General features: G+C 38.9%; 1 protein-coding gene across 3 annotated transcripts in view; it reads right to left on the reverse strand.

The window, feature by feature from the left end:
* Positions 1-1622: 1622 nt before the first annotated feature.
* Positions 1623-18608, reverse strand: part of CUL4A (cullin 4A) — a 36339-nt gene continuing 19353 nt past the window's right edge. Inside the window, exons 11-20 of one of the 3 annotated variants that reach the window (XM_048959600.1) lie at positions 17911-18103; positions 16490-16594; positions 15945-16055; positions 15551-15636; positions 14561-14668; positions 12823-12936; positions 11665-11770; positions 4534-4706; positions 3558-3710; positions 1623-3194 (exon numbers count right to left, since the gene is read on the reverse strand). In XM_048959600.1, coding sequence (XP_048815557.1) covers positions 3099-3194; positions 3558-3710; positions 4534-4706; positions 11665-11770; positions 12823-12936; positions 14561-14668; positions 15551-15636; positions 15945-16055; positions 16490-16594; positions 17911-18103 — 1245 coding nt within the window. In that variant the 3' untranslated portion in view covers positions 1623-3098. Of the gene's footprint in view, positions 3195-3557; positions 3711-4533; positions 4707-10935; positions 11114-11664; positions 11771-12822; positions 12937-14560; positions 14669-15550; positions 15637-15944; positions 16056-16489; positions 16595-17910; positions 18104-18608 lie in introns of those variants that run through there. The other 2 variants (XM_048959688.1, XR_007379709.1) reach the window with 2 other exon arrangements.

Genomic DNA, 18608 nt, shown 5'->3' on the forward strand with positions numbered 1-18608 from the left:
AAATTGACACACTAAACTTCACCAAAGGTTGTGTAATTTTTTTTTCAGAGAGACACAGCACTAGGATTGGCAGAAAGAAGGAAGCTGAAGCAGACCAAAGGAGTTAGATTATAAACATGGGTTTAGACACAGGTAATACCGCGTGAGATAAAAGACAGAATGAGGGCCACGTGGCACAAGGAGTGGACAGGAAGAAGGCTGTTAGTGGCTGATAGCAAAACTTTAATTGCCAGACTCAGGAAGAACCTAGAACCATCAGCCATCGACTTGTGTTCACACACCTGCTTTCCTTCAGAAAACACTGAGATGAAAAACTGGCTTTTTAAAAACATGTAATATATGCCTGGTTGAACTAAAATGGAGGTTTAAGATAAACTGAATTAAACTGGAAGATTTTGTCAAGATTCATGGATTCCTCCTTGTATCCCGGACTCCTGCTGCTATTTTTATTATTCCATAGAAGAGGATTGCTACATAATTTGCTCCAAGGATGTTGAACTGCCCTGATTCAGGCTTTCCAGACATTTTCTACTGAATGTAGATGTACTGCAGATGAAATCTGTTACTTTGCTGCAGCCTGATGTCTTCATCACTAAGCAATCTTCCAGGAAGAAATTTTTAGCAATGTCATCCATGCGGTCACAGATACATCCATGGGGCACAGTGAACCAAACAGCCACTATCAACCAAAAACTGGTTGAGACAGGCTGCTCAGCCAAATTCTATCAGCAGCCTACAAAAAAACAAACCAAACCAAAACAAAAAATCAACAACAACCCAGTGCAGATATGTTGGTGTGAAATAGTGATTACCATGCTGACTGATAAGGTAACCAATTTCCTATTTGCTCAGCAAATACAGAATTCCAGGAGAAGTTTGAGGAAGCCAAATTGAAAATGAAGGCCACAGAACAAGAGCTGTGACCACAGCTGTCAATCTCCCAAAGCTTCTGAACCTCTGAATCCACTTCCAGAGCACTTTGGAAGAGTTAAAATCTTAAGACTGAGTTATATCTTTGCAGGTTGCGCTGGGTAAGGAGAGCAAACCAACTCTGTTGGTTTTAATTCCTATAAGGAGAAATGCACAACTATGCAGAATGACTCCACAGCGCTGCTTCTTGAGATTATTTATGGGGAAGGTGGGGGAGAATACAGTTAGGGACAAAGGGCATACATCACAGAATGATAGGCTTCAATATTGCCACTGCTCATGGAACAACTCCTTTCTAATTGCTACAGCAAAGTAATTAGGCCAAGGAGGCCTAGGCTATGGCAATTAAGAAAAATTGCACATCTCAGCACTTTTTATCAGTCAATTAACATCTCTTCGTACGGCAGAATTGTGTTAATTTTCAGGATGGCACCACTGCTCTTAATATATGGTTTAAACCTATTGAACCAGGAAGATGGCTTCAGAAAGGGAAGGCAATACATGTTCACTGCTGCGTATCAGTTACTGTCTGAAACTGCCAACTTTTTATGTGGTTAAAGCCTCTGCCCATTACATCTCCGAGGCACATGTTCCTTCTTGTTTTAGAAGTCTAGAAAGATGGAGCTGACTGGTTTTTGCAAGTGTGGAAATAAACTCAAGTGCCACATTCTAACAAAGGCTAAGAAATCTAATACGCATCAAAGATTTTATTTGAATTAACTGGGTTCAAATATTAAAATAAGTCTACATTAAATTACAATATTAAATATTTTTTAAATACAAGAAACTGAATGTTTTTAGTTCCTAAACACAAAAGGGAACGAAAACAATTCAGAAGAATGGGATACAAGTAATGACACCAGATGACAGAATGAGGACTCCACTATGTAAATCTGTGAGATGTCAAATCTCAGCAATGTTTAATTTGAGATGGTGGCCTTCCAACTGATACACAAAATCCACGTGGCATAAGCTTAGTAAAGTATCTCTCAGAAAATATTGCTGTTATAATTCTCATTTATGCCATGATCAAAACTCCTTTGGTAGTTCTTTTTCAGAATGAAACACACCGGTATGCAAATCTGGGAAATAAACAGTATCTTGTAAGCAGTACCACAAAAAGTATCATCTTTATAGTTGCAGTTATCTAACAGATCTACAATGTCTTTCATTCTTTAATTCAAATCCACTTACATATATACAATACGTAACAAAATACTCACAAAATCCTCGGTCTTTCAAGACAAAAAACTATGCTTTCACAACATCAAGACCATAAAAGTCTTTTTTTTTAAAAAAGGTTTGTTTCTTAAAGTGGATCACACTGTACAGTAGTTTCCCTGTATGTGATTTTAAAGGCAAAACTAAATGTTGTGGCAAGTACATAAATAGTGATAAAAACAAGCTGCCCTAAAATGAGGTAGGGCATCTGACTCAATCTAATCCTTGCCACTCAACCCAGCACAAATAGTAATAAAATAATAATTATATCTTATCTAAATAATCCAACAACTCACTACACACACACTTGTCCTCTTGGCACATAAAGGATCTCACTTCAAAACCTGATTTATCAAACCAGACTGAAGTTCATAATCATTTGAAAGAAAATTAAACGAACACAAGATTGAGAGTTTTCATGATGCATAATTTCAAAAACTCAGTGTATTTCAACAACACTGTTTGTACATAAGTGTTCATCAATTAGGGATTTTTAAAAAGTTACCCAAGTTTGTCACTGTAGCTAAAGAATGCAGCATATAGGGTCCTTATGGATGCAGCTAGAACAGAGAAATGAAAAAAAAACAGACTTGCATCCTTCACAAACATATGTCTTGCACAGGTAATTTTACCTTTCCATCCAACTTCAATGACATTGTTAAGCAAAACAGTAAAAATAAATTTTCAAGAACCAAAAAGAACAAACAAGTATCTAAAAGAAACAAAAATGTGACATTTAAAACTAATAAGGAGTCTTGATAAGGATGATCAATTAATGTCATTTTGCTTCTTGTCCACAGCAGTGCATGCAGCTGGTTGAATAATACACATCAACCTGAAATCTGCTAAAAAGAAAGTCTTGAACAGCATAGGTATTCGGTGTCCTGAAGATATATTTGGATGATTTTTTATTATTATTATGATTTTTAATATGTATTTCCTCTTCGTTATGCAACATAGTGGTACTGATTGGGGTTGTCTTTGTCTCTCTCCATATAGTCTCTGTCAATGAGAGATTCAATCCTCTTTTTCAAGTCTCCAGGCTTCAAGAAAAGATGAGATCAATAGAACAGTTAATGACATGAATGCAGATATATTTTATTTAAAAAACAAAGAAACAGAAAAAAAAAGCCCCACCAACAAACAAAAAACCCACGAATGAAAACAAAACAAAAAAAAACCAGGACAGCAAAATACTACATAAGAAAGTGAACCATAGCAAATAGGTGAACTGTTTCCTTCTGATACCTCGGCTCATTCTGTTCACAGGCTCATTTTAATACTTGAATCGTTGGACTTGATTCTGAAATACTTCACATTTCTTACTCTTACAGATAAGCTGAATGGGAAAATATATTACATGCTTTTTGATAATTCTAGAGGGTTTGAAAAATAAAATCAGTTACCTTTACTGGAAATTTCAGTTGGTTATACAATTCAGAAACAAGGAGGTTGTGACCAAGAGTCTTTCTCATCTTCATTATTCGTACAATGGCAGCATCAATCTGATATTGTCTGTCTTGAAATACTCTTTCAGTTGTGCTAACCTGTTCCTCGACCTAAAGAACAGTACAAAACCACAGATATCATCTTTTATTGCTAGTATTTTATCCATTATATTTCCATAGTTTTATTATCTGTCTTTGGGACAGATACATACATTACTGCTTGCTAAGAACCAAGTGATTCTGAAGTGCGCTGCTTAAGCAAACCAAATATAAAATGAAAGACAATCTAAATAAAGATCATGTCATATTTTAAATCTGATAAATCAAACTACCTTATAACAACTCTCTTCATATTTTCAGAAGAACACACAAGAATTTGACAGTCCAAATACTGTCTTCTGCACAAAACTGCTCAACTCTGATTTACTTTTTAATTTTCATGTACAAAGGCCCAAAGGAAACAATTCAATACTAATTAAAACACGTCAGCTTGTGTCCAAAACTGGAAATCAAGTAAAACAAGGACATCCACTACAAACGAGGGGACAACCCTGACTTTTTAATAGTCCTCTTACTCTCCCAATAAAGAAAAGTGACACAGTGACACATTTGAGCCGTGAGTTCAATGCAGTACTAGCTCTTCCACCATACCATGAAAACTTGTAAGACGCACCGAAACATTTGCAAGACCATATCATCAGTTCAATATGATAGCATTTAATTTTGCAGGCAAAGGAAGGAATCTGATTTGTTTCGATTTCACTGAAATTTAGAATCTTTATTGCCTCAGTAAGTCATCCTCACTACCAAAAAATTGAAGCACGCTTCCCTTCTATTAACACAAAAGCTACTAGAGGAAACACAGAGATTCTGTCTCTCCATGTGGAACACGGATAAACAGTTAACCAGAATAAATGCAAAAATAAATACATACTGTTTCTTTCATCTGGATTTGATTGATCTTTATTCTAAACAATTTATGCTTGAAATCACCATTAAAGATGAATTTGTCTCCATCTTCTACATCCTTGCCCTTTGGATTTTTAATCAATACTCGTGCTTTCCCACAAGCTAAAGACTGCAAGGTTCTTCTTAATTCACTGTCCTCTGTGAAGAAATTCAAAGTATAGGAGAAGAGAGAGCAAAACATTAATGTGAAAAGTTTTATGCAATTAAATGAGGCGTGTAATGAAAAAAATGTCTGATTTTTATATTAATGCATTTTTCCAAACTAAGTTCTAATTACCTAGCAGCTTAACGTCTTCAAGCTTGGCCTCACACATCTCATAGATAAGTGCTGAGTGTGCACTGCGAGTGTGCACAGAACTGCACAAACCAAGAGTACAGACCTGACAAGAACACAGGGATCTTCTCAGCAAAGCTTCTATCCAGCAGCAGTATCAGAAAAAAAAATCTCAGCAACATGAGCCTAGTTTTATTGCTGTAGCTATGTTTGGCAGCAACAGGACATCAGAAGAAAAATCAGCTGATGACAAGAAAGTCAAACCACTCATTTTATGTGATTTCATCACTATTTCTAAACACTCAGATGCAAATATAAACACAAATGAAAAACAAAAAAGAAAATAGAAGTGTCAGCAAACATCTTTCTATCAACTTAGAAGGTGCCGCTGACAGCTATTATGTTCATAAAACTTCTCCACAATAGGAAAGGAGGGGAAACAAGTGGGCAAAGGAAATTTTATCCATAAAGATTTAAAGCTAAAAGCACTTGGACAAGTAGATAAATGAAATCTAAAGCATTCCAGTAATTATCTTGCAAAGATGTCTCAGGATTTTGCATTAAAACAGCCCTGCAGTCTCTAGAACACTTTTATTTATAACACAAAATTATCACCAAGTGTGTCAGATCTGAAAAGTCTACGAATCAAAACAAATGTTTTGCAATGCAGTGCTGAAATGCACAGAATGGCTGAGTTCAAGTATAACACTTATTATTTCTAAAATACTTTAGCTTACACATTCACACAGAATGACTTTCAACAACTCAACAGAACAACTTCCATACATTCTTTCATTATTAAAATAGTGGAAACCCTGTTTCACAGTTTTTAGGTTTTTCACTTTCAGTGAATACAGATTGCTGATGTGTTTTTGTCCATACTTGCATTACAAACCCCCAGTACCCTTCAGAGCCTTGCTTCTGCTGTGCATGTGAAACTGCAGGTCACAGAATGCCAAAGGGTGAGGAACTCACAACTGCCTTTCAATCATGCAAGCAGGAAATGCAATTATCTCAGAGAGGCTTTCTCAATAATGAGAAAGGAAGGGAAAATGGGGAATGTATTTGGACAATGTCTCAAAGAAGCACAGCAACCAAACAGCAGGTAATCACTCTTTCTTTGGGTGACGGTTGATACATTTTCCATCAGTGCATCAGCAGCAATCTCATATCTTCTAAAGAGACTGGGTATAATTTATTCTGTGACTGCAAAACTGTAACAAGTCCCAGCTCTGCCCAATTAATTCTTCATAGGTAGCATACTGTTAAGGTTCCTAATCTTTTATTTTTAGATTACTTTTATATGGCACATTTTAATCGTGTCGATTTTCTGTATGGCACTGGATGTTGTGATTCCCTGATCTTAACGTACAGACGGGCTGAGGGGCTAGGGAGCAGCCCCATACTAAAGGATCTGGGGCTTCTGGCTGACGGCAACCTGACTGTGAGCCAGCAGTGTGCCCTGGCAGCCAAAGGCCAGCTGTGCCTTGGGGTGCACCAGGCCCAGCATGCCAACCGGGCAAGGGGAGCGGCTGTCCTGCTCTGCTCTGTGTGTGCTGCCTCACCTCCAGCACTGCGTGTGGGTTTGGGTGCCACACGTAAGGACACAACGCTGTTAGAGTGTCCAAAGGAAGGCTACAAAGCTGGGGAAGGGGCTGTAGGGCAAGGTGTGTGAGGAGCGGCTGAAGTCCTTTGGTGTGTTTGGTGTGTGGGTGTGGAGCAGGCTGCCCAGGGCAGCGGGCACAGCCCTGTGCTGCCAGAGTCCAAGGAAACACCCTCAGGCACAGGGTTTGTTTTTTGAGTGATTCTGTGTGGGAAAGGAGCTGAATCCTTGTGGGTCCCTTCCAATTTGGGGCATTCTGTAATTGTACGTTCTATGTGTATGAAGACAAAGGCATATAAAGACAAATGGAATATCTCTGGGGTGGGTGGGGTTGTGTGTAAATACGCTGACAGGCCATGTTTTGTCCCAGAATAGTGTAGGTATTCTGTGTTAGATGGGACTTAAAGATGCAATAGATAAAGTCCAAAACACAGGTAGCGACCAGCCTTCTGGTTATTTCAATACCTGGGAGTTTTGAAACCCAGACACTCACCTACTTTAAGTTTACAAAACAAACCTGTAAAACTGTAAATCCAGCAATAGAGCTAATGCAGAAATGACTAAGAGCCCGAAAAGCAGAACTGCAGAAGATATCATCTTCATCTCTGTAAACTGCACATAGTAGACCAAAACTGTTTGACTAATATGAACTGATGCCCTGTCCTGCAGCTCCTATCAAGTTCAGCAAGGAACAAAGATTGCTCAGTTTCACTGTATGAAGTGCTTCCTCAAACTATTGAAAGTTTTGAGTCACACCTTCTTACTGATTTCTGCCACACAAACCTATAATCTCTTTCTATTAACTTCAGTATGACGCTCCAGCAAACCACAAAAGTACTGATCTGACTGGCCCCATCTCCTGCTGCAGTCAGCACAGGAGCTGGGGATGCATGACTTAGAGGCCCAGGGAACTGCTGTGAAAATTCCAACAGGAGAGGGAGACTACCAGAGCTGCCTAACAGATTTTTCTAACACTGGAAAATCCCAAATGCTTTACACCTCATTCCTGTACATTGTTCATGATGCCTCTAAGAGGCCTAAGGGAACATGTTAAATAAATAGAATTTATGATCACCTTTATGGTGTTCTCAATTAAACATCAATGCATGTACAAGAAACTGGGGGCTGACTTGATGTGAAGTTTGTGAATTACAGCTTTCAGGCCTGCCATTAATCTTTTCAGCTAACTGTTTCAGATGAGAACAGCTGCACAATGCTATATGGATTGGATCAAAATACATGGCAGTCGCACATAACAAAGCCAGACTCTGCACATGTGGTTAAAGTTATTTCTCTCCCTCCACAGATGTGTTTGTATTCAGCAACACTGAACATTTGATACTATTTGATCTCCTAATTGTTTGAGTGGGAGATCCCTTTGCAACTTCTAGGAGTTTCAGACCTGGCCTTCCTAAGGAAGACATTCTTCCTAAGGAAGAAGCATCAAATTCTGTCAGATCAATATTCTTTTTCAGATCGTTAGTGATTAAGTTGAATAATAACAAGGAAATCCCTACTAGGAGCTTCCTTTCACTATGAAAGTAGCCTTTTAATTTCTAGCTATTTTCTGTCCTCTAATGAATTATTCACCCATAAGAATTCATCTCACAAGCACTGAAAACTTACTTAAGAGCTTGTTGTAAGCTCGAGAACTTTTAAAAAACCAAGCGTACAGTTATGACTATGCACATCCTTGCTCACTCAATTCACCTCAGAAACTGTGCTGGCTCTTCCTTGACACAGATTTAGCCATGAGCCTATCAGTTCTCTTCTTCCCACTGCATGCCTTATACCCTGCAGAATTACTCCATGAACTTCAAAAACAAATACCAAAACAAAACTCCCAAACCAAACCACTGCTCTCGTCACCTACCATTCTTCCCACACCAAGGCTCACTTAAGTTATGAGAGACTAATTCAGTATTTATACGGGAAAGTTCCTGTAAAACTTCCAGGTGAATGTCATCAGATGCTGGTGTCTAACTTACTATCTTTCTATGTCCTTTATTGACACTTCAACTTGCTATATTTTATTTTGTCTTATGGCACTGGTATAGCTCTGATCTCTTCTGCAGTAACTACCAGTGTACAGAGACTGGTTAATACCTTGTAGTAGAACACCAAGTAAGAATTGCACAAAGCTTCCAGCACCCCCGAAGAAGGGCCAGCACACATAAACAACAAAGTAAAGGAAGTAGCTAAACACAATACTGCAGAGCTGGGAGGTTCAGCATCCATCTGCATTTGCTTTACAACAGAAGAACACGCATCTGGGTCAGAAGGTCCATCCAGACCAGAGCCCTGTCTTCGACAGGCCACAAGCTGGCACACATAGGATACTATGCAAGAAGGAAGCTAATGCTAATGGAGGAATGCTCCACGCTTCCCTGCTTCTCTCCGTCTCCTGCCCTACTGCTGAGTTTCAGTCACTTAGGACCAAAAGACTTCCCAAGGCAGAGGTGGCTTCCACGCACTAAGAAACCTCCCAGTGCATTGCTCTTCACTGAACCTTGTCCCTTGAATGCTGTAAGCTTCCTGTTTGCATAATGCGGTGGTCAACAGTTTCACAGTTTATCACTGCTGGGCAAAATCCAGAGTACTGCTCAGCAAAAGGATCAGCCAAGTAACAGGAGGCAGGAAGGGGGCAGTGTGAGACTGATTCCTGAGAGCACTTCTGCCCATAAGATTTTCATTTACAAGGAGGGGGATTGCTAAATGGGAATGGCAGAAGCTCTGAATACCATGTCTGGAAGAGAAATTTTACTTCAGCCACCCTGGACACAAGCAACCTGTGGGCCAAAAACTGTCCTCATTACATGGATTTCTACACTACTTCGTCTTAAGAGAAATAAATAGGCATAGCACTCAGCGTGATTACATGACAAAACAGACAGCTCCCAACAATCAATCAGTTCTAGCTGGTTGCCTTAATAACAGTTCATTGAAATCCTTTCTATTCTGCTATAATGTAACGGGTTTTCACACAGCAGATTTTAATCTGTTGCTGTAAGGCAGCCAGAATGTAAGCTTTAAAGCAAAGTAATACAAAGTGAGAATGCAGGATCTGGATCAGGCTTATGTGAGCTTATGTTTGTTCTGTAAGCATTGTACTCTGACCTAATGAGTCTCTGGACTATCCCACTGCTTATCATTCATGCTGGCACAAGTTTTCTTCAGCTCCCTTAGCATTTATGGAATGAGTGACTAAGCAACAAGAAGCTTCAAGTCTGAGAAGCTGGAGTATGTCATTTACCAATGTCATTCACCTGGACTTGATCAAGGCCTTTGACATGGTCCCCCACCACATCCTCATCTCCAAACTGGAGGGATGTGGATTTGATGGGTGGACCACTCGATGGATAAGAAATCGGTTGAAAGGCCACAGACAGAGGGTGGTCATCAATGGCTCTATGTCCAGGTGGAGGCCGATAACGAGCGGCATCCCCCAGGGGTCTGTCTTGGGACTGGTGCTCTTTAACATCTTTATCAATGACATCGATGATGGAATCAAGCGCACCCTCAGCAAGTTTGCTGACAACACCAAGCTGAGTGGTGCAGTTGACACAGTAGAAGGAAGGGATGCCATTCAGAGAGACCTCAACAGGCTTGAAAGGTGGGCCCAGGTGAACCTGATGAGGTTCAACACAGCAAAGTGCAGAGTTCTGCACTTGGGCTGGAGGAATCCCAGGCATTTATACAGACTGGGAGGAGAAGTCCTTGAGAGCAGCCCTGTGGAGAGGGACCTGGGGGTCTTGATGGATGAAAAACTTAACATGAGCCAGCAGCGTGCTCTTGCAGCTCAGAAAGTAAATGGTATCCTGAGCTCCATCAGAAGAGTGGTGACCAGCAGGGACAGGGAGGTGATTGTCCCCCTCTACTCTGCTCTTGTGAGGCCCCATCTGGAGTACTGCATCCAGGTCTGGAGCCCCCAGTACAAGAAAGACAGAGAACTGTTGGAAAGGCTCCAGAGGAGAGCCACAAAGGCAATCAGGGGACTGGAGCACCTCCTCTACAAAGACAGGCTGAGGGAGCTGGGCTTGTTCAGCCTGGAGAAAAAGGCGGCTGTGGGGTGACCTCTGCAGCCACTCAGTAGCTAAAGGGAGCCTACAGACAGGAGGGGAGTCAACTCTTTGAAAGGGAAGATAATTGCAGAACAAGGGGAAATGGTTTTATGTTGAGGGAGGGGAAGATTTAGGTTGGATGTCAGGGGGAAGTTCTTTACAGAGAGAGTGGTGAGGTGCTGGAACAGGCTGCCCAGAGAGGCTGTGGATGCCCCATCCCTGGAGGTGTTCAAGGCCAGGTTGGATGGGGCCCTGGGCAGCCTGGTCTAGCATTAAATGGGGAGGTTTGTGGCCCTGCATGCAGCAGGGAGTTGGAGATTCATGATCTTTGAAGTCCCTTCCAACCTGGGCCATTCTGTGAGTACTTAGGCTATGCTACCTTCTGAAATGCATCCTTCTGAACCACATGGATTCTTGACAATCCCTTTTTACAGTGTTTTATTAAATATATTTACAGTATTTTAGTGTTTGTGTGTATTCAGATACTTCAGCGGTTGTTTTATTGATCTTAAGGTTTGACAAGCAAAGGCTACTGGATATGACCTATTGGTTGATGCAGAGAGTAAAGCCATGGAAAAGTTATCCTTTTTAATGCCAATGGTGGTAACTGTTTTAAGAAAGCATAAAGATTAGAGAAACAAATGAACAAAAACCTCAAAGAATATTCTACTGCAACAGTTACTACCTCTGGTTAAAAAGAAAATCACATTTTTTTTTTTTCTTTTCAGTTTTCTGCATTCCATCCATCTTCAGATTCAAAGTGCAAGAGGAATAGCTACCATATATACTTGCTACTGGACACTACTCTTTTTAATGAATCAGATCTACTGTGAACAGGGCACTCCAGCAATAGTGGTGAAGAGGAGATGGTCATGCTCTCAGAACGGTTCAATTGAAATAATTTCTTGAATCGCCCCAAAATGGCAGCATTCCATAACAGATCATTTTCAGATTATAATACTTGAAAGTGTGCTAGAACACAAATAATCTGTACATACAACAAGCCTTCATCACCACTTGCATTTTAAGAATTGCAATCATGTATTTTGTAAAAGTGACATTGGTAGTAGCATTCTTAAAGCAAGGTCTTTACCTGCAGATTCATAATTGTCAGTCACCCAATGAATAAATTTAAGAAGCACAAAGTATTTCTCCTACCTATACCGGTGGCCATTTTAATTTCTTCAAAACTGAATTCATCTCCTTCATTAAACATAAGCAGCACTAATGTCTGAAAGAGCGACACTTGAAATTCTTTCTTTCCCTAAAAAAGAAATATCAAACGTTTAGAAGTAATTTTCAGACTATTTTCTCTTGTACCTCCCAAATCTGGTAAATTAGAGAAGCTGTACATTCTTTATTTATAGATGTGCATTCTTGAATGCCTGTCACACAGAAGAATCTGCTTGAATGCAGTATGAAAGAAACAGGATATTTTCAAAATCTTTTCTGTTTATCTAACAGTAGCAATATAGTACAAACCAGAACCTCGTTAGAATGGCCTAACATTCCCTCCACACCACTTCAATTACAATATATGGAATTCTGGCTTTGCTACAACCAGTCGCAAATTTCTTTATGCTTCAACCCCCTTTCAACAGTAATAAAATGTTTGTTCCAGTTGGCAGTGAAAAGGAAATAACTGAAACTCTTCAGACAGATGTACAATCTTTGGTCAATTAACAACCTATCTATCTATCCTACTGATACGTGGTGCTAAAATCCTAAGTTCTTTATTTACAATGTGTTTATAAAATATCACTGTTGTTGTTTATTTCAACTAAGTTGCATTCATTAGCAAGGCAAGATATTCCATGAGAAGAAACAAACCCACATTAAGAAACAATGTGATTATTTAAGACTTAAATAATTTAACAAGTGTTTAAATTTTAACAAGTCATTACATCACTAATGCCCTTCAGTCTCCTTTTGCAACAGTTAAGCATTCTAAAAATGTCACCAGCATTCCTATGATCAAAACAATCATCTATTAAAAATAAGATGCTGATTTTTTTCTTTAATTTCCTTCCTTATTACAGCACTCATTTCAATAGTTTTGTTCAAATGAATACAAATGGAAGGTTTCACTTGTGTCTTCTAGCTAGGCAGGATTTCTGTTTCATTAGAAAAAGCCCACTTTCTGTTCAAAATAAACTACTGAACAGTGATTGTTCCTCCATTAAACATGTTTCCACCTTTATTTAAAAAAAAAAAACAAAACCACAACTAAACATGACTAGATTCTGAATAACTAACATTAATTTTATCCCAACAGGCTAAAGCATTAAATAAGCAAACTTCTATGAACAAACTCACTTCTTTAAATTCTGCCTTCAGGACCGCGTGCCCTAATGTGGTCTGCCACTGAAGCTTTCGACCACTATGCTTTCCTAGGTAAAAGGTTTTAAACACCTCTTGAAGCTTAATCATCTGCAAAACAAAGAGACAAAGTTTATTAGTATTTTACCAGTACAGTGATGCTGGATGTTTTCATACGTAATTCCTTTGGTTCTCCTCAACAGTATTTCATGCTAAGTGTTTTTGTGCAAAAGAGCTAAATTCAAAAGAGTTAGCTTTGCTCTCAAACACACTGATGCTAAAAAATAAATTCTTTATTCAAGCATAGGTTTTAATTTCTGATTTTTTCCTTAAATAAAAATGAAATAGAAGAACCATAAAGGCTTTTAAACCTCTAAAATATTGTTCTTGTCCTGGACTTTGCTTCTGATCAAGCAGCCATCCAACAAAAAGCACATATCTCATACTTGTATACTGATTATTAACCTTCTTCCCTCCCTTATGTCCAATTCCAACATTTGAATTCCAAGTAACAGGTGTTTTCATCATGTGTTGTTCAGGCTGGACCCTTCCAAAGTAGTGTGCCACTGAAGAATCACACAATGGCTTTTGTTGGAAGGGACCTCAAAGTCCACCCAGCCCCACCCCCTGTCCTGGGCAGGGCTGCCCCCCCAGCTCAGGCTGCCCAGGGCCCCATCCAACCTGGCCTTGAGCACCTGCAGGGATGGGGCACCACAGCTTCTCTGGGCAGCTGTGCCAGCGCCTCATTGCCCCCTGAGGAAAGAATTTCCTTCTAACATCTAACTTAAATCTCCTCTCTTTTATTTTAAAGCCATTCCCCCTTGTCCTATTATTATCAGACCATGTAAAATGTTTTTCCTCCCTCATTCTTATAAGCTGCCTTCAAGTACTGGAAAACAACAGTGAAGTCTCCTCAGAGCATTCTCTACTCCAAGCTAAACAAGCCCAGCTACTTCAACCTGTCTACACAAGAGAAGTGTTCCAGCCCTCTGATCATCTTCATGGCCCTTCACTCCAGGAAAACATGGCACAGAAGCAAATGCACAAAAGCTTCCACTGTTCTGGACTGAATGGGAGCACTGTCACCACCTCTGGTCTCCTAAGTGCTTGCTGCACTTCAGATCAAGCAAGGTAGTGCTGGAAGCAGTACTCCAAATATACATATACATATACATATACATATATATATATATATATATATATATATACACACACATATAACTGCAGATATGAGCACTGCAAAAATCTGTCAACTTGGAAGCAGTCTTTTTTCAGACACACCATTTAAGTGCTGGTGCTAGTTTTATGAGACATTACAGAGAAAAAGAATCTTATGGGAAAAAAAAAATAAGATCATGCAATAATGTAACTATTGGCTGGATAAACATGCATAACTATCGTAGCTAGACTGGCTAATTAAGGTGAACTGTTTTAAACTAGTGCTCAAATGCAATGTTAATTAGGACACTGATTTTCCTTTAATACTAATTTGAGACAAGTATTATTAGAAAGTTAAAAAAAAATATATTAAGTGAAGCAATCACCTGAAAAAACCCCAGAGCAGATTTTATCCACTATGTTTGAACTTTTGTACATTTTAATCTTTGAAGTGAAAAAAAAAAAAGTGTTAAAGTCTTGCAGAAATATATTACATTAAGGACATTCATTCACCCTATGATACTGATTAGGATACTACTACATAAACTGCACTTCGAAGGAAAATTCAAAAACTAACCTCTGAATTCAAGTGAACTTCCATAGGTGTGTAAGTTGGCCAATATCCCATTGTTAATATATTTACTGTCAGGTCTATGTTTCCTGGGTCACTTTGGTTCTGCATGTACTAAAATACAAGAGACAAAAATCATTCAGGTATACTGTTTGCATGATAAATTAGAAAAATTATATACTTAAGTTAGAAATCTAAGCTTCAGAGAATAATGAGGAATTCCTACAGGTCACATTCTTCATTAGAGATGATACAGGGTATCTCACACACACGCACACACATACGCACAAAAAGGAAGCAAAACAAAAGCTTTCGATCAGAAGCCAGGACAAAAATTTTAAGGTTCCCTGGGACTTCTAGCTTTCTGTGAGACAACACATCTTCTTATAATTTCAGTATAAGATCACTCCTCGACAGGGCATGAAGTCTGGGGCAGAAAAATCACTACAGTATTTTAGTAGTGGAGCAGCTGCTCCAAGTCACACCTCTATCCCAGTACTTGGTCCACAGTAAGGCTCCAAAAAGGTGCCCAGGAGAAACATAACAGGGCAAGCATGCACAACATTTTCTTGCAGCATATTTTCTCAGTCACCAACCATTTTGAATTTCAGTGCCTGAGATATATAAGGTTTCTATGCATTTTAGCAGCCTGTGGAGAGTTTCTCTGGCATAGGTCGTTCACAAAGAGAAACAACAGTTTACAGAATTAAGGAATATGGACTTTAAAGGATGTCAGCAAACTAAATTACTACCTGTCATTTAGACTTCAATTTGCTTAGAAAGAAATCACATAAATCTGTAAAAAAGGATTATATCTGAATAGAAATGAATAAATAAATTCTGCTCTATAAGTAGATATATAAGGACTCTGTGACTACAGTCAGGGCCCTGCACAAAAGCTGTTTAATTTCATTTTAGCTTAATTCAAATTTAACACTATGAAGTGCTTCCCCATTGCTGTTGAAAATTTAGCACATAAACACAATCTGAAGGTACCTGCTTAAACTGAACCATGACATCTTTTGACAGTTCCATGTCCTTGAACATGCCCTCCAGTTTGCTGGTAAAAGCAGCCCCACATTCTGTCACACAAATTAAAGCAAAGATCCCACAATTACAAACAAGCACAGAACAATTTATGAATGTCTAACCAGAGATAGTTGTGCCAGATTTGCCAGGGTTTGCAGCACCCACAACTAAGTACGTATTCTGCTCCTATGTAGACAGATTAAATGAACCAGTCACGTTTCTGAGAGGTCAACCCAACAGGTCTCACTGAGCACAATGCTCAGATATTACTAAGGATCTGGCTTGTCACTGTTTAAAGCATGAGATCATGAAATTACATTCCAAAAAGTAATAAACAGTTAACAAAGCTGAAGATGCCTACCATGTTTAAGCTTTGACAACATGGACTTCTCAGCATCTACAGATGCACTTTTTCCAACCAGCAGTCTTTTGGCCAAATCTTTCTTATAGAATGCCTCAAACACATCTTTACCTGCATGTGAATTGAAACAACAATAAAGTGATACATTCTATTTGCACCATCACACTTCAGGTTTGTGACACAAGCCTTAACTCATAACACATTGATCAGCTGATCGATATTCACTATCCAACAAAGAAAACTACATATACAATTGGTTCTTTTTATGTTTGAATTATTCTATTACCATACTTTGCTAAATCTTACTCTCATTCTTTGGTCTCCACCATAGACTGTAACTTCACCTCCAAAGAAGCCTGTCCTCCCTGTTGTATTTATTGTTGTATTTATTGTGCTCCTTCAACTGTAAGGCAATTCAGATATAAGACTAATTCTCGAGGAAGCTCATGCTAAAAATGATCTCTTACACTCCTCATAGGACTAAGTGCAGCTAGTAGCAAAGAAAATATTTTTAATTGTATTAACCTAGAATGGATATTTCTTACCATGAATGAATCTAAATATGATCATGATTTTGTCGAGGATTCTTTCCAGCTCTTCATCTGTTGCTTCTTTATTACCAGCTCTTAACTTGGAATCCACATATTTTGCTACAAATAAAGAAAATTTAACACCTTAACAAAAAAAAAAATAAAACTCTTAAATCACCAACTCAAGCACTTCCCACTTGAAACAGTACTGTATATTAAAAATATAGGGTAAGTGCTAAGCTTCCTATTTTCTGTTCTCCCACCCCTTTATTCAGTAGACTGATAGAACGCTTATTGTAAGTACTGCCATAATGGAAAAAAATATCACAAAAAGGAACCATCCAAGAAAAGAACACAGTAAAATCATTAAAATTAACGCAGTAGAAGTTCCCACATTTTGTGTTATATTCATTGCAAGCACGCTACTCATTGAAAGACAACATTCTGAAAGTGTACAATGCATATGGATGTATTTCATGAGAAACAGAAACAAACAACACAAAGAGGACTATAGTTTCTGTAGACCTTTAGCAAACCCCTCTTGCTCCTTGCTATGAGCATACAAAAATTTAAACAGAAGCGATGCTTTCAAGTTAGTAGCTTCAGAACGCTAGAAATACTGTTAAGCAATGAATTTAGCTAAATGTTGATTAAGCCACGTTAGTATCCCTACACAACCAACTGGGGTAAGAAGGAAATCACTGCAATAGCTGAAACATCACAATCAGCAGATGACAGCAGGCTGTATCATGGCTTTAACCTGCATTCACTAGATTGCACAATTTGACCCACCAAGTTTATTTTAGGATGAAGCCACAAACTATGTTGAATAGAGGCAAGAGAGAAAAAAAAAACAAGGAACAGGATCCTCTGATCCTCTACTGGTGGGAAATGTCCTAGCTATGCTGGCCGTAGGTAAAACAGATTGCCAGATTTTGCCAGATCAGAGATAATCCCAGTACAAATATTTTTCCCCTTAATGAGCGTTAGTTCTCCCTTCAAGATACTCAATGTTTTCTTCTGCCTTTTATCTGAAGGCCTTAAAATTGTTCCAACAGTTCCTGCAAGTCAGATGGGCTGTACTTACTCCTTTCTGAGAGATCTTTAACACCCAGAGAACTCATCTGCCACCGCAGCCAAGAATTCTGCTCTGGCTATACTTTCCCTAGCCCTTCACACCGCTGGCAGCACTCGCGTTGCGCTCCTTGGGCACAAGTTAGCCCAGTTGCAGTGCAGGAAGCATGGTGCAGGACAGCAAAGTGATGTACTCCTTAGGGACACCGCACACACCTCAACGACACCCCGCAGTGCTCCCAAAGCAAATCTCCTAAAGCAACTGCATAATGCACCACTATTGCGCTAGCACACTCAGCAGCATCATCTTATCATGCTTTCTACAGATTTTGGAAATATTTTACAGAAAAACATTTGTGTACCTATCAATTCTGCAGGCTTATTTGGTCTCTTGTTGATAAATGTTTCAAAGGACTCCTTCATCAAGTTTATAAATTTTTCATTTTTCTGAAAGCACACTTCTATGATATGGTCCACTTTATCCTTAAAATCTAGTAGCTCTTGCACCATATCCTTGTCCTTTTCAGGATTAACCACTATTGTTGTCCCAAAGTTCTGTAAAACAAACACTTTTGATAATAAAATACTTCAGAGCACTACCTGTCTCCCCCAACAGACACATTCACCCTTATAAAATTAATCATTAGAGAGAATAATAATTTTACAGAGCTACTTATGTGACTTCACATTTTCAGAAAATGAGATGCATTAAAATTTAAAATAAAAGCCCAGACACACATTAATGGATTTCAAACATTAGCGTTTGATTTAAAGATTATACACATTTAAGACAGGAGCTAAACAAAAATACACAGTAGACATGACTGCACGATGTACAAGTTTACAGTTAAATACATGATTCATGTAAAAGAAATCATATGGAAACTGCCTTAGAAAGTGTAATGGTAAACTTTGTACTATTCTTCTGGACCCCACTAGTGAGCTCCACTGACAAGAACAGAGGGTTGAAATCCAACTGCTGCTCATCCCTTCAAGATTTCTCATTCTGTGAGGGCTCCAGATCAGCTGACTTCCAACAAACAGGATTTTCCCATTGGCA

This window comes from Lagopus muta, chromosome 1 (assembly GCF_023343835.1).
Source record: "Lagopus muta isolate bLagMut1 chromosome 1, bLagMut1 primary, whole genome shotgun sequence".
Classification (NCBI taxonomy): domain Eukaryota; kingdom Metazoa; phylum Chordata; class Aves; order Galliformes; family Phasianidae; genus Lagopus; species Lagopus muta.